This window comes from Microdochium trichocladiopsis, assembly GCF_020744255.1.
Source record: "Microdochium trichocladiopsis strain MPI-CAGE-CH-0230 chromosome Unknown B0I36scaffold_1, whole genome shotgun sequence".
Classification (NCBI taxonomy): Eukaryota; Fungi; Ascomycota; class Sordariomycetes; order Xylariales; family Microdochiaceae; genus Microdochium; species Microdochium trichocladiopsis.
The window spans coordinates 5,703,899-5,719,613 of NW_025763544.1; the positions used below are offsets into that span (position 1 = coordinate 5,703,899).

Here is a 15,715-nt window from a genome sequence, read left to right on the forward strand (position 1 = left end):
GATAGTCGACGGCGAAGTGTTCCATCCTAGCCAGGAGTGGATGCATGAGTCTGCGCGCTTCTTGTACAGCATTCTCGCCTTTTCCCGGGAAGACTACCCGAAAACCTGCGACTTCTCTACAGCACCAGACGGTCTGCTCGAGTGTTTGGAAGTCATGTTCACTTCAAGGGCCTTTGGAGCGACCAAAGATAGGTGCGCAATAGGGTTCTTTCCATGGAGCGCACGCGAGGGAGACAGCGTAGCTATCTTGATGGGCTACTCGGTCCCTGTTGTGGTCCGCCAATCCGGGACTATCATGGACAAAAGAACGGGAATATCGGACCCGATATACAGAATAATCGGCGAATGCTATGTGGATGGACTCATGGAAGGAGAATACATGTACGTGGCAGTGGAAAATAGCATCCTACAGAAGAAGATTTGGATACGATGAGTCCTCAGGATCATCAGATACTTGGAGACGCACATAGCGGCCATGTCTCAATTCATGAACTACAAATATTGCAGTATTGCTGGGCCTCTTCTTGCCGCTTCGCACTACAACCCCGGCGTCATTGCTGCAATGACGCCGCGCTTGGCACCTGCCAGGAACCCTCCATTGATGAGTTGGACTGTGTGCCTTTCACAAATAGTGACGATGCAGCTCTGGGCAGGCTCTAGTCGGTTTTTCAAAGTGCTCGCTGTTTTCAAATTAGAAGTTTAACACGAACGACTATGCGACTATCGGACCAAAGCCGAGGAATCGACCCTCTGCGCTTTCAGTTTATGGACTTAAAGTAGCTATACGAAATAGGCCTCCGTTACTAGATTCTAGATGTCTAACTATCTTAATGGCGCATGTTATACGCCCGAAGCTATTGATAGCTAAAGCCGGTCAAATCGACCAAAATCCGCGTTAGAAGAAGGGTGGTGGCCGAAGAGATCGGTGGGGCCGGGCACTTCAACCTTCAACCAGAGTAAGCACGGACTAAGTCGAACTAGGCGGGACTAAGCATGGCCGAGCAGGGCGTTAGTTAAAATTAAGCGTTGAGTACGGAGCTCTACTTCGGTGACTTGCTGCATTACGGTTCAACTATGATTTCGATTATTCAGCGTTCCCCTCCTACATGACGAAAGCTGGTCGTTGTGAGATCACCTTCCAAAGACCATATACGAAGCCGTTCTCTGTAAAGGTATCTTCCAGCTTTAACAGCACCCTAGATGGGTTGAGAAATCATCGTCATTAACCTCAAGCATCCACCCAGGACAATACTTTGCCATCCCGAACAACTGTCCCCGCTTCGATAGCATCGATCCATCGAGATATACCACTGAGAAAGAATCCACTTGCGCATGACAGCACTGCCTCGTACATGTAAACCTTGAGGAAGCCCTCTTCTCTCAATTTCTCCCACCCCAGCCAGAGCTCCCCCAACTTCTCTCGGTACGCCTTGCCGAGTACTGTTGCTTCGTATTCACCCCTGTGAATCCAGTACAGGTCTGCCTTCCCCTCGTTATCGAGAGCATCTTCCCCGTCGCCACTTGGTTCCCCAGGTATCCTGGAGTCTTCATTATCCGGAGCGTACTGATCCGGATTCGGCTCCTCCCACCTCTCATCATCACGAAGAAATTGGGGCATCCGTGTGCTCATCCATAGGGGAAGAGCAGACACGCATTCCCAGTCCACGATAGCGGATATGTCTCCATCTTTGTCTAGTAGGATGTTCTTCAGATTCAGATCGTCGTGGTAGAGGTAAGTCCGCTCGGTAGTGCTGATGGCGTTATCACTGTCCTTCTGCGACTTCTGCTCCGGGAATACCTTCGGCAAGACGCGAAGCAGCCTCTTGGCGACCTCTATGATCTCCTCAGCTTCTTCCTTGTCGCTGTCCTCGTCGTCTGCGATCTCATTCGCGATATTGGTCTGCTCTCGAACGATCATATCCAGCAGTGTCGTAATCCACTCCTGGCTTGAGCGGAATGGGCCATGGGGCACATCGAGCTTGAGACGATTTCCTAGGAAGAACTCATGTGTGACAAGTCGAGATGGGACAATTCTGGGCTCAGCCGAGGTTATTTCGGGCCGCCCGTTGGTGGACGCCTCGTTCTTCGACAGTGTGCCGATCGCGTCAAGACCATGCCTGGCAGCTGCGCGAGCGAGCTGGGCCTGGTAGTCTGCGATCGTCTCCGCCAAAAACTTCTTCTGCTCCATGGAAATCGCCCTCCAATTCCGGTACGCGGTCTTGCCTGGCATGAGTTCCATGAGGATCCACTCGAAGCCTATGTCGTTGTTGTTTGTGTCGTCGAACGCGAGCACCCTCGGCACAGGAATGCTGGTGTTCTCCTTGACCCAACGGAGCGTTGTGACTTCGCCTCGGGTCTTGAATGTAGGGTAGACGGGAAGAGAGACGCGCATCAATGCTTTCTCGTGCCTAGCGGTGACCAAATAGAGCTTGTTGAAGGCGCCAGATGAGAAGAAGGAGATGGTGCAAGTGGGTTCGTTGTCCGGAAGACCGAAGTGCTTGCAGCAGGTACGTTTGATCGCAGCCTCGGATGGCTGCTTTGTCCACACTGGCACGCTGTCGAAGAGCTGTTCATCCCATGCTAGCCCATCTTGAGGGTCGCGCGTCGCGAGCGTCGTGGTGATTTCGCCTGCTGCCATGGCTTTGTCCTCAATGGGTGTTACGCTACGCCCAGGTAAAATGGGCAATAGTGGTGATGAAGGGCAGGTATTTCTATTCGAGTTTCCTCGACAAGAACGGCTCACGGACGTCGGAATGTCCCACCCCGTGTTGGTGCTCCTAGCTTGCCAGATTCAAGGAATGAAGCGACGCGTTTGCGTATCCCCGTGCAAACTTTGACGGGAGGATGTTGGTCAACTTGGTGGGCGTCAGGCAAGCAAATGTGTTCAGGCAAACATGGCGCGCCCCAAGAATTCTTGTGGCTTGCATCAACGTACGCCGCCCCACTCGGGCGGTTACATTCCACTCAGGGCTCTGGAGGGATGGGTAAGAGGCGGGGCATGTACCCCACGTGCAGAAGTACCCTGGGCTCCTTCATATCCATGGATACTTCTCACTCAGCTTCCAGATTTCATCCTATTTGCCAAGATATAGAGAAGGTACTGTGGTTTCGCATGTGAAGTCAACCCAAACTTGAAAAATCCTCCATCTAAAATTTCGCCGTGCAATCGTTTGGGATGTGAACGCTGGCTTATCGATAGTGGTGGGTTGTGAAGCTCCGTCAAAGCACGTCCTGCACAACTATGTGGGGTACACAGATGTCCCCGATATCAGTCACATCAATACCACTGCCATGCAGCATGAGTGTGGCCTTACCTTCGCAGCAAGGTCTCATAGATGTTGTAGGTTGTATCAGAAAGCATGGTACGAAATTGCTGCTGCGTCTAAAAAGCTCGAGTGTTGCATGATTTCCACATGGGGTCAGGCCATATTCTGCAAGCTAGATTACGTCGTCTTTCCAATCAAGAATCCTCAAACAAGCAGATCCAATCATTGGGAAAGCCTACTTACCATTCTGCTATCAACCCTACCTGCAGGCAGTTAGAAGCGCAATATAGGGAGCTGCTCGCATGAATGTGAAAGAAGAACTGTGTTACGGCCAACGGAGCAGAGCACTTTTGAAAGCCCACCTGCCACACTATTGAATACAGATTCAAGGAGATGGGAACTGGTGTCTTGCAAGGTTGGCAAGCATAGCCATAGAGGGTATTAATGCGGTGTTAGCCTCTCTGGGGTGTGCCGTGTCCCTTGGAATGCACACTACTTACGCCCGATAAAGGGACTACATCATGAGTGGGATAATACTGAAACCTGTAGCTGAGGCAGGAGGGAGATGACTGTCTATGCAGGAAATGTGCCATCTTATATACGTCCCTTTTTCCTCCATCGCGTCCGTCTGTCGCGCCCAGTTTGCTCGCGTTTGGCCCCAAACATTCACGTTACATAGGGCACGGTATCAGGTACATGGTGTCTTGCTGGGTTTATTTTGTTCCTTATCCCACCCTGCTCTTTAACTTGCGAGAGCGATATACCATTGATCTTGCGCACTTGTTGTTCGCGTGGCCATCCCATTTCAAATTTTCTTGGTGTTGAGTAGAGCCTGTCGAACGTCTTCCCCTGTCCATGAGCCATCGGTTGGGACCAGCACTTCCCCCGCGACTGTCTTCGGAGCCAACTTTCGAATGGATGTGATCGTGGATTGCTTGTTCGCCTGAATTTGGAGATTGTGGAATTGAGGGTCTCCGCTTGTCATCTAAGTGAAGCCTCGTTTAGAAAGTGGTCCATTGGTTACAAATAAAATGACGAGAACTTACACCTTGCATGTCCAAGCGGTAATTAGAAGTGCTGTAAAGTGTCGTCTGCGTGAACGGAAGCCCTTCCATTTTGTGAGTGGGGATGCTTTCGATAAATTCGAGCAGGACGTTCTTCGCGGACTTTGATTTGCCCATTGTGACTAGGATGAGTGTTGGGATGGAGGTAATTGCTGGCAATCAGATTAGACGAGATCCTATTATTGGAGATTCGGATGGGAAGAAGATGAAGGTGAGAATGGGAAGAGTATGGCTCTCTTCGTGCTAGAAGTCCCAGGCATCTTGACTTATTATATAGGTGAGATTGCCCATATGTAGTTCATGTTTCACATTATCCTGATAGCCCTGTTGACAATCTTGTAGGCAATCCGTGCTTCGGGCACTGTTACGTTGTGTCTGCCGACCTGCAAGGTTCATGCCGAGCTATGATTGGGATGGTCACAGATCTAGTGGCAGATTGCGCGACGTGGTTAGCCGCTCCATCGAGCCTTGTCAAGGCGCTAAGTTGGAGCGACTCCTGCCATTTCGAAGGGCCAACATCTCCCCTGCGCCGCCCAGATCTGTAGCCCCAAGGGTCCACACGAGCGGCACGACGTCAAGTCCCTCCTCTTTCTTCCCAAGCGTGCTCTCGGTAACCACCTCTCCTCTTTTTAGCGCACAATGAGAACGATGGACTTCGAGGCGCATCATACCTGTTCCTTTAATCATGCGGTCTCGACTTACCTATTTTACTCGGTTGCGATATCCTTCTGCACGGACCTACACCTAGGCGCTCTACCCCTCTGAGATCGCCACGAGGCGAGGTGATACAGGGGTCCGCGTGTTACAATCCTGGAAGGACAACCAACCAACACTTCACTTCGGCGGCAAGATAATGAGCGATCGCAAATCAGGCGCCGTTTTGGGCGCCTAAACATGGTCAAGCTTTCTGCGCGCCCGTCCTACGGTCCTCTCCCCCGGCTTATGCTGAAGATCAGAGTTCGTCCTTCCTGCACGTTCAACCCGCCACAATGTCTGCAAGCTCGGATTGGTCGGCGCTTACTGACAAATCTGGTTCACATTTCTGGGGTCTAACCACTTTCCTTATCGGTCCTTCACCCTTGGTGTGCCAGTGTTTCTTTTGTTTCCTCTTCGTTTCGTTCTGAGCAGCGCCGTGCACAACGTGTTGAAAATTAAGCGCCCGATAGCCACTTTCACGTCCTCTCCTGGGAATTCTGGCTCAAGTGGCCCACAAGAAAGCTAGATAGAAGCTGAGCAGGCGGCTAGGACCTGAAAGCCTAGCTTTGTCCATTGGTCGAGCGCGATGATACGGGCTTCGCGCCACCTCGCAGCTGCCTGCTGCCTATTCTGCCTGCCTACCAGGCAAGATTTAGGCGGCAGATAAAACATCTAAAAACGCATACAGTGCTATAGATAGATGTCAATTTTGGCTAATTCCTGGAATATTCGCGTAAAGTCTACGTATTCTCTCACCTTGGCAGCTTGGCGAGTCGGGCTCATATCTGCCAGACACCAACATTCCTACAGCAAAATCTTGGACGTTCGTTGCTACATTGGTGAGCACATTTACTTTCAGGTCTACGTAACTAGTCTGTTTCTATCAATCGACATATAGCGTCAGTCTTCAAATAAGTGGCATACCCGTATTACGTAAAGAGAATAATTGGTAGCTTTTGGCATGATTCTGCTTCGGCATCCCCTTTCGTCCGAGCGTAGCCTGCAGCAATATCCAGTCCACATCCCCAACCTCTACACAACGCACCATGAAAGCCATCTCCCAGTAATTGCCCTCTTTCCGTCCAATGGAGCGACAGCCCTTGCGACCGCTCACAAAGGGCTGCAAGTCAGAGTGACCGCATGGTCATGGTTCCAGCTGCTTCCGGCGGGCAAGTCCTCGAGTACGGCGCACTCGGGCGTGAACTCGACGACGGCGCAACCCGCGGGTACAGACTCGCCTGTGTACTTGAGCCGGACGACCTTGAGCGGGACCTTGCCCGCCCCGCCGAGGGCCACGTCTCTGTCGCAGACCAGGTACTGCGCCTCCGGATCGGGACGGGGAGGCGCGTAAGGCCCGCTGAGGTAGCCCGGGTCGAGGGCCAGCCAGGAGGACTGGCCCACGTTGATGCTGACGTCGTGCTCGGCAGGGTACTGGCTGTCGAACTCGGTCACGGGCTGCACAGTGATCCCCAGCGGGTAGACACCCGGGATGTCGGTGAAGATGCCCGTCTTGTAGATGTTGTCCTCCCAGAAAACGGGCGCCTTGTCCTTGCCGGCGGTGACAACGGCAATGTTGACACCCTGCGAGATGCGCTGGTAGTTCAGATAGTATCTGTCCGCGGACGAGTATCCCTTGGCGTAGAGCTTGACGCCCTTGGACTGGGCTGCAACTTCGCGCTCCAGATTGGCGTTGGTGGAGTGCTGGGTCGGGACAGCTTGAGCGGAGCTGAGGAGGGCGGCGAGGCCGGCAATCGTGTAAAGGTAATGCATGATGGTTATTGTGCGTTGGGACTGATCAGCTACTAGTTGAACCTTTGTGGCTGTTGGTTTGAGTAGGTTGAGATGTCAAGAAGCTTGAGAGTGATGAGAGTGAGGGCAACGATCGACATAATGTGCGAACAGTGCTTGACTTTTATAGTCTTGGGGATCGTACCAATATCCATATTTAGACACCGCTTTGCGAGATTCAGTCTCGGGCTGAGGGCTGAATTGCAGGTCCCTGGCTGCATGACGCAAGGACAATCGTGACTATGCACATCATCACCGGCGTTTCCGTGGGCATGGCACTTTGGCTTGTTCGGCCGAATCCAGGGTCTGTTGAGTGTGCGTGTGATCCAGCTCACGGCAGAAGTTTTCGAAAGGGTGGCTAGTATATACGAACGCAGCCTTCCACTTGCTGACATGCTGCTGTGGTGCGTTGGTTTTGCATAGAACACGAGCCAAAGTGCAACTTATGCGGGGGTAGAATGTGGTTCGGACGCATTTTACCTCCGCACAACTTGCACAAGTGCCGGAGGCTGCAAAGCCGGCTGCAACCACAAGCCCGCCTTGGGGAGATGCAGATACTCCAACGCGCGGGCTCAGCACCATTGAGACGTCCACATGGTTCGTTTCTACGGGTGACTTTCGGCAGATGACAAAGTGACGTTGCATTTCGTATTCCTCGGTTTCTATACTCAGAAGTAATGACCAGTTTCAAGGTCCCCTGTAAGACACGGCCAGAAAGCGAGATCGTGTATCCTAAACAGAACTCTGGGCTTTCGGTCAATATATTTTCGTGTTGTAGAAGTTGTGTCATGGTTAATTTCAAGATTTATGCTTCTGTCCTGATCAGAAAGGGAGTTTCTTCCGCGTAGTGGGGGGGTTCCCTGCTTCACCGCTTATCACGTCATCTTTGGGCAGTGAGGTTGCACTCTTGCTAGTCTCGCTTAAGTAGGCAGCTCCAAAGAGTAATTTGTTGTCTGCTGAGGAAGGCGCGTCTTGCTAGAATCTGGTTCTATAGCCACACTCGCTTATCAAACGCAATCAATCCAGGAACGTCCAGTGACTCGCACTTGGCTGTACACTGGGTGGCACCAATGGCCCCGTTACTATCGACACCGTCCTTGGGGGCCATTGAGCTCTGAGCTTTGGGCTTTGTTCGCAGGTTCCCCGTAGGCGATGAGAGGAAAGGAATTTTTTCGAGGGCTTTCGAGGGGCAGAGTTGTTCGCACACTATGTTTGACGGCCTTTCCAGAAACGGATGCTAGATTGTGGGGACGTGGGGGACGAAGCACCCGTGGGAGCGAGGGATATCAAGAGCGGTGACAACAATGGCACCAATGCTAAAGGTGTGATGACAGGACACGTCGTCATTGTCGGCCAATGGAAAATCGGGACCTGGAAACCGACTTGGGACGCGATGGACTTGCTTAAGATGGTGGAACGACAAGAAACGCTGGATCTTGAGCATGAGTGGTGGCCAGGGTCAGATCTGACACATCCTGCGGCAATGTCACAACAATATGGAGACCAAAATGTGTAGACTTGGAGGATCCCCGTTCGGAGGCTGGGAGAAGATCAGCGCCCTGGAGTGCACGTGATACCATAAGTCGCGCTCCTAAGGATTTGAACTTGTAACACAGCTCGAGCAAGAGGTGATTCAAAACTACAAAGAGTGCCCCGGGTCCTCTTCTCTGTGTCTACTTGATCTTTAGGGTCCTTAGGCGGTCACCTCCGCTCCGGGACGGGTGACCATTCACCCGACGGCTGATGTCGAGCTGGCCAAGGCGCAACAACCTTGGACCCAACAACACGGCTTGGCCATGTCAACAGCCCCACACCCGAGCGCGGCTGATATGGGGACAGAGAACATCACCAGCATGCGGGCGGCCTGCTTTGCCAACGACACGAAGACGAAAGGAGGCAGGGTACGTGTACCACGTATCCGACGAGCCAGCACAACCGCAATCCGATGGCGATCCCTGCGAGACCACTTGCCCCAGCTCCACCGCGAGAGCTGGTGACTTCCGGGGAGCCGGTCGTCCCTCCGCCGCCGGTTCCGGGCAGACAGAGACGAGGCGGGCGGGGCGGGCCAGGACGCAAGAGAGCCGCCCGGGCCGGCGTCTGCGCCCGGTGCCGCTCCCGAGAAGACATCATCCGGGTCCCCGGCCGAGACGGGCGGGTCCTCTGTGCTGCGTGCCGGCAGCACCTGCAGCACTCCGGGCCTGAAGGCGAGGACGCTGCCGGCAACCGCCACATCAACAACACCATCTCCTCGCCAGCTGCACTCAAGGCGCACGTCGCCCACCTCGAGCAGCAGCTGGTCGCCGCTCAAACCCTGCTGAGCAGCCTGGGTTATGCCTCGACCGACTCTGTGCCGTCGGCGATGTTGACCGCCCGGGCGATGCTACCCCCGACGCCCTCAGCCATCGAGTTTGAGCTAATGACACGCTTCCCAGCACCTTTCCCCGTGCTGGACCACACCGATTCAGCCATGTTTGACACCTTTGCACGCACTCTGTCGCCGGGCCCGCGCACGTCCGTAACCGCTCTACCCGGTCCCAAACCCCGAGATCCCCGGCTTAAACGGCTGCGTCTGGCCCCGTGGCTTGCCGCCCCTGTTGCCGACGGTTTTGCCCAGGCCCTCATCGCCTTCTACCTCGATAACGACCACCTCGTCTTTCCCTTTTTCGACGCCGATGTCGTCCTCGATGGCCTTGCAGAGGGCATTCCAAGCGATGTCTGCTCGCCTTTCCTGGTGGCCGCCCTGCTTTACATGGCCAGTGTAGGTGGCACTCCGACTTGCCTGCTTGGCGGACCTAGCTGATGGCGGAGAAAACAGCTGGAATACGCCTCGATAGACCCCCCGGCCATCCGCGTCTCTACCATCTTTCTCGACGAAGCCCGCCGCCTGTGGCCGCGCAGCCCGGCCCCTGACACGGTCGCAACCGTCTCGGCGTACGGCCTGATGAGCGCCGCCCTCCTCTTTGTAGGCCAGGATACCCTTGGGCTCGAAACTGCCACTGCCGGCCGCGCCATGGCCCAGAGACTCGGCTTGTTCGGCGTCGACCCGGACGGCCCCCAAGCAGCAGTGAGGAGACTACCCCTTTCGACAACAGGTGGCGAGGCCCTTCGGCGGCGCAAGTGGCTCCGGGCCGCTGCGCACGCGGCATGGGGCACATATAACTGGCACACGTGAGTCTGCTCTCATTCTTTTCTGCTGCTTAGACCAGGCATTGCTGCTTGCCACTCGTCTGTGGCTTTGATCATGACCTGACCTAACCAATGGAATATGTAGCAAGCTCATCCTCTTCTACCACCACCCGCCCATTCTGCACCCGCCGGGCCTCAGCATTCCTGGAGACCCGCCCTCGCGGTACACTGCGCTGACTTTCGTCCTGTCGTGCGGCCTGTGGACGATCGCGCACGAGGTCATTGCCGTGTACGCGGCCAACATGGCTGGTGCGATCGCTGCCCGAGCACCGCTGGCGTTTGCCGAGGCAAAGTACCGGAAGCTGCTGGCCTGGACGGACTCTGTGGACCACGGAGAGCAGCGGCAGCAGGGCGTACGTCGGGGAGACGAGAGCCCTGCCGACGTCCTTGTATTCCAGTGAGTAGTTGGTGTCCGTGTCTTGGTCTTCATTTGCCTGTGATTGTACCGGCTTGCCGTTCGACATGACTTGTTTCTCCAGGGCATAGCTATCACCACAGTTATAATCGAGCATCCCGATGACCTCCCTGACTGACTGATTAACTGACGCATGTTCCCCCGGCACAGCATGATGTTCCACTTCGTCGTCGGCAAGATCTGGTATCCTTTCCTACAGGTGACGCCCCAGCCACGACTGCGCTCCTTTGCCTCGCGCGATGCCACGCCCTGGCACATCTACGCCGCCTCGGTCAACCAGCTCAAGGACCTCATCCTGCGCTACCGCGCCAGCTATCCACAGTCCCTCTTCACGCCCTGGTACAACCCGGCCCTCTTTATGCTCGCCGGCGCGCTCCTGCGTGATCCACTTCCTCCGTCCCCGCCAGGCATGTCCACAACTACAACTACAACCACCACCACCACCAACACCACCATGCTGCAGCTATCGCAGCAGCAGGAGAGGCAAGAGCAGCAGGAGCAGCAAAAGCTGTCCCAGGCTTTCCTGATCCGCAGGAGCTACCTCGTGCTCTGCCTCCGCTGCTGGCAGGACCTGCACGTGTGCTACCCAAAGTACCGGCCGGTGATGCGGGCCTTCCTCGCGCTGGCGCTGCAGGCGGGCGCCATCTCGGTGGCCGAGGCGAGGGCCCACGTCGCCGAGCTGGACCGCCGCGGAGCACACCACAAGCATGTGCGGCGGCAGCGGCAGCCGCAACCACAGCCACGGCAGCCTGGGGAGCGTCCGCACCGGGGTATTGGGGGCCGTGACGAGGGATCGCACCAAGATGAGTCTCGGAGCGCGGCCGCTGGTGCAACTGCCCGGGATGACGAAGAGCTGCACGCAGAGGGAACCATTCCAGGTGCAGAGGAGGCAGGACGAGACGGTGGCGGTAATGCCCGAGCGAGTTCTTCAAGACTCGACACAGAAATGCATGGCGCTGGGGCGATGGCAACAGTGACGATGACTACCACCGCCGAGGACGAAACTCTACCGGGAGCCACAAGAAAGGAAACGGCTGCCGGCACCGCCACCAACCCCACCGCGCTCGGCGGCCATGAAGAGGATGAGGAGGGGGAGGAGGTCATCGTCAACGCGACCCTCGTGTCCGAGTTCGACCTCCCTTCCGCGCCGCGCGAGCTCTCCGTGCGCGTCATGGAGGAAAAGTTTGAAGAGCTCGCGCTCTTTGCAGAGTTTACTGCCGACCAGGACCTGGAGGTGCACGGAGATCAGCACCAGGGCGGTGGCGGCGACCAATAGCATCTGCTGAATGGGAGGTAGATGTATTTCGTTTCCGTTGGTTTGGGGAAAAAAGAAAGAAAATTGGAAAGGCAGATAATTTGAGTCAGAGGGGTGCTTCAATCTTAGAATTGATTGAATGCGTATTGTGACTTATCACGATGTAGTGAACCCATCGGGCGGACTCATAAGTGACACCTGAGTAGCCCGAACCTGACATGTCTGAAATGGACAGAGCCGGGCGGGCGTTCATGTTATAGGAAGCTCCGGGGACCCAATCTTCGTCTTCTTGTTAGCTAGCTACTTCCTGCGCCTTCCCACTTGTCCGCATTAGCGTGGGACTATGGTTGCCCGAAGGCTGCTAGTCGCGTGACTTTACGTCCGCGATTTTCGGCGGCATATCTAAGCCCAAAAACTGCTATACGTCAGCATTTCGTCTTGCTCAGTGAGCTACACCGCGCAAACACGGCAGGCAACCTGTTTAGGAGCACAAGCGCAAGAATGACCCAGTGATGCGCTTGGAGCGTTGCCTCGTTCCCAAGTAGTGTCCCAAGGAACAAAGCAGGTCCTTTCTCGCCTCGAGACCAAGCCTCAACACCCAGAAACAAGGCAGCAACACACACGGCCAAACAGAAACAAGGGTGGTTTAGAGGAGATGAGTTTACTCACAAGGCCGCCCGGCCTCTTGAACTTGACCTTCTCCTTGGGCGCCGCGTCCCTGGCGGCGCGCCACTCGGCCTCGGACATGACGTTCTTGGGCACGAAGCCGTACTGCTTCTGGTAGTAGTCAACTTTCTTCTGGGACTCCTTTTCGCGGCGGCGTTCTTCGAAGAGGCGGAGCGGATGGCGGAGGAATGATGATGATGATGACGAGGACACTGGCGCTGACTCTGACGCCGGCGGTCGCGAAGTGGATGTCGATGGCGCGGAGGACGAAGCTGAAGAAGCGTGATCGCGGGAGGGATATAGCTCCTGGTGGTCCTGGGATGGCACAATCTTCCTGTCCCCAGTGGCAGCAGGGCCGGCCATGTTTGCAGATCGACTAAGCTCCGCTACGTCATCATCACCACCACCACCACCTTGCGAGTAAGGCGGGGGCATTGTCTCTTGCTCAGCGGCTGCATACCCAGCTCCCTCCTCGTCATCCGGCCAGGCGTCAGTACGGTCTCGATCATGACCCTCACCAGTCGCCGGTGCTGGTGCTGCCGCCACTTCTGCCGAAGTCGGGATGGTGACTGTGCTGATGGTTCGCGAGGCCGCTGCAGCTCGCGCACGCTCAGACTCGATTTCCTCCCTGCTTGGACCAGGTGAGTAGTCTGGCGGCGGGATAAGAGGGATGTGCTGGAGGTTGTTGGCTGCCATCGTGATCTTGGGTATCCCGCTGGCGACGGTAATCGGGTGCTGGAAGCCGGGCTGTGGAATCGTTGGCACTGTCACGACTAGACAGCTGAGAGATGAGGTGGCTAACAGGTGAGCTCGTCGCAATCAAAACACTGCTCCTTATTACGACACCCTGGCTGGGTAAAGCCAAGATTGTCGCAGGCAGAACCGGCAGGGGTCAACTTTGGCGGAGTAGGTGGCAATGAAGGGAAGGGTTCTAGAAGGGTTCGACGACAGCTTAATCAGGTCGGGGAGTCCCTGCAAGATATACCAGAAAGTGTGGACTGGAAGCTCCTGCACAACGTACAAGTGCACCCCAGGCTTGACCTGCAGCCATACGGCGCGCGGTCGCATGTGACCTCGTTTGGCAGACCTGACCCACCATCTGGGCAGCTCCCATGCACGCTCGAAAATGCACAAGTCACTATGCTGAAAGCACAGCCCCCCGCCACAGCCTGTTCGTCCAATATTCTCCGCCGCCAAGCACGAGCATCCCCAAGACGGTGATATCCTGGCCAAGCTCTATGTCCGCCACAGGAGACGAGCAAGAGTTGGTGGGGCGCGTGGCTATGCCAGCGCACACCCATCCGTCATCCATAGAACAGACGTCGCCAAGCCGGACCCCGGCATCCGCCATTGCTTGGCCGTCCGGAAGCCTCCGGCCGTGATTCAACTAGTACGATCTGCCTCAGACGACCATCCATCACCAACCACCGGGCTGCTTGTGTTGGTTCATGGTGGCTGTGACGTTGGAGGTTGCGGGTATGGCTGCTTTCATACGGCTATCCTCAAGGCAGTTATCCGCACTATCCCATATTGTTTCAAACTCGACGAAGCTCGAACACGGACATGGTTGATAAAAACAAGCAATGAACGATCTCAGACCTCCTGGTCCAGAGTTAATCGCCAGGCAGGATCGTTATATCTTGCATGTAGATCCTTGCTCATGTGTTCAAGCAGCAACTCAAGCATATCCCCGCCGCGCTCCGCCTGTCTATCACGGACATGGTCCATCAGCCCCGGGTCCACACCGAGGGCGAACTCGACATCGGCGCCGTGTCCGAGCAGGATCCTGACGAGCTGCTCCGCGTTGGAGTATGCCGCGCTTGCCAGGGGCGTGAGGCGCTGCTCCGGTATATCATCGACCGCCGGTCGTGTCCAACAGACATTAACATGTGCGGGCCGAGGCTGCCTTTCGATCAGACAGCGCACCATGTCTTGCTCGAGACTGGAGACGGCGTGGGCGAGCGCTGTTCTACCCTGGCTGTCCAAAGCCTCAATGTCTGCGCCCGCGTCCATGAGCAGCTCCAGCACGCGGACATCACACGTATTGATAGCGCGCTCCAGCGGCGTCACTCCTTCGTTAGTGGTGCTGTTAGCCATGGCGGCAGGGTCTCCATGCTCAAGCAGCAGCCTTGATATCCTGAATATCTCGACTACAGAAGAGGAGGCCGAGAGCGCCGACATCAGAGGGGTCTCGCCCGCGTTATTTGTCCTCTTGAGCTCGTCGGCAAGGGTGGCGCCGGCAGGATTTTGTTGTTGTCCCAGGTGATCAACCAAAAGGCGAACCATGGGCTCGGAACCCTGTGATGCAGCAAGGTTCAGCGCAGATGAGCCTACCAGGTTTCTGACATCCGCGAATGCTCCGCGAGCGAGCAAGAGCCGCGCCAACTCGACGTTGCCACATATAACGGCAACCATGAGCGGAGTCGTGATGTCGACTGGTCCGGACCAGTTGACATCCGCGCCGGCATCAATGAGGAGCTGGACCTCGTCGACATTGCCGCTGATGCTCTCTGCACGAGCCATCAGGGGCGTCCTTTCGGCTTTGTGTTCCAGGTCAGGGTCGACACCCAAGTCCAGGAGCAGCTTGACGGCTGGGGCCTTTGCCCCAGCGAGGACGCGGTGCGTCCGGCGCAGGTGCCAATCCGCGTCATAGCTTTGGCCAAATGGTCTAGGTTTGGACAAGGCCAGCCATATGGCTCGCAGAATGTCAAGCCGGTCGCCGCCCCCGGCAGGTACCGCGTCGGCCGCGAGATCGAGGGCACCATGCCAGTCGTCCCGGTGTAGCCAGGGATCCGCGCCAGCCTCGAGAAGCACTTGTACAGTGCTCATGTGGCCCTTTTGGATGGCGCAGAGCAAGGGCGTCATCGCCCTACTGTCGCGGGCATCGACGATGCTTCCCCGCGAGATGAGAAAGCGTACGATGGCGTCATGGCCGCGGTTGGTTGCCTCGTGGAGCGCCGTTCGGCCGAGCCAGTCACGCATCTCGAGGAGTGAGCGGCGTGACCAGGTCGTGACTTTGCGGCTTGTCCCATCGTGGGCGCTGATGAGCAGGCGGAAGAGCTCCAAGTTGTCTTGGCGGGCTGCTGTGATGAGGGGTGTCGAGTAATTGTTGTCACTGCCACGGTCCCTGCCAGCTGCGGATGGATTTGCGCCATATTGGAGCAGGAGGGAGACAAGCGGCAAGTCTGCTCGCCGTACAGCGATGAGCAGCACCATCGTGCCATTGTAGTCATGGCTGTCGCGTTCCAGGTCATGCTCATCATAGTAGTAGTTTCTCGTGCGTCCGGGGGCCGGCTCGTTGGGGTCAAGACCGAGTTCCAAGGCGCGCCTGGCAAGGTCGAGCATGCCACCGCGCCTGGCTGCGTGCCAGAGCGGCGCA

At 56.1% G+C, this 15,715-nt stretch overlaps 6 protein-coding genes across 6 annotated transcripts; 1 reads left to right on the forward strand and 5 right to left on the reverse strand.

Moving 5' to 3' along the window:
* Positions 1-994: 994 nt before the first annotated feature.
* B0I36DRAFT_312827 (phosphotransferase enzyme family-domain-containing protein) lies at positions 995-2,863 on the reverse strand. The gene has a single exon (XM_046152551.1). The coding sequence runs from the start codon at positions 2,636-2,638 to the stop codon at positions 1,229-1,231; it is 1,410 nt and encodes a 469-aa protein (XP_046019481.1). The 5' UTR covers positions 2,639-2,863; the 3' UTR covers positions 995-1,228.
* Positions 2,864-3,671: 808 nt separating this feature from the next.
* B0I36DRAFT_312828 (uncharacterized protein) lies at positions 3,672-4,709 on the reverse strand. Its single transcript, XM_046152552.1, has 2 exons — positions 4,313-4,709; positions 3,672-4,251 (listed from the first exon to the last, which is right to left on the reverse strand). Exons 1-2 carry the CDS (start codon positions 4,445-4,447, stop codon positions 4,072-4,074), a joined length of 315 nt encoding a protein of 104 aa, XP_046019482.1. The 5' UTR covers positions 4,448-4,709; the 3' UTR covers positions 3,672-4,071.
* Positions 4,710-6,136: 1,427 nt separating this feature from the next.
* Positions 6,137-6,796, reverse strand: B0I36DRAFT_358599 (uncharacterized protein; the record flags this gene model as incomplete). The annotated part of the gene is made up of 1 exon (XM_046157991.1): positions 6,137-6,796. The coding sequence occupies one exon, from the start codon at positions 6,794-6,796 to the stop codon at positions 6,137-6,139; it is 660 nt and encodes a 219-aa protein (XP_046019483.1).
* Positions 6,797-8,610: 1,814 nt separating this feature from the next.
* On the forward strand, positions 8,611-11,691 carry B0I36DRAFT_358600 (uncharacterized protein; the record flags this gene model as incomplete). The annotated part of the gene is made up of 5 exons (XM_046157992.1): positions 8,611-8,715; positions 8,994-9,572; positions 9,630-9,982; positions 10,086-10,397; positions 10,566-11,691. The coding sequence occupies 5 exons, from the start codon at positions 8,611-8,613 to the stop codon at positions 11,689-11,691; spliced, it is 2,475 nt and encodes an 824-aa protein (XP_046019484.1).
* Positions 11,692-11,851: 160 nt separating this feature from the next.
* Positions 11,852-13,162, reverse strand: B0I36DRAFT_23444 (uncharacterized protein). Its single transcript, XM_046149310.1, has 2 exons — positions 12,336-13,162; positions 11,852-12,085 (listed from the first exon to the last, which is right to left on the reverse strand). Exons 1-2 carry the CDS (start codon positions 13,030-13,032, stop codon positions 12,012-12,014), a joined length of 771 nt encoding a protein of 256 aa, XP_046019485.1. The 5' UTR covers positions 13,033-13,162; the 3' UTR covers positions 11,852-12,011.
* Positions 13,163-13,929: 767 nt separating this feature from the next.
* B0I36DRAFT_427649 (ankyrin repeat-containing domain protein) lies at positions 13,930-15,681 on the reverse strand (the record flags this gene model as incomplete). The annotated part of the gene is made up of 1 exon (XM_046162431.1): positions 13,930-15,681. The coding sequence occupies one exon, from the start codon at positions 15,679-15,681 to the stop codon at positions 13,930-13,932; it is 1,752 nt and encodes a 583-aa protein (XP_046019486.1).
* Positions 15,682-15,715: the final 34 nt, after the last annotated feature.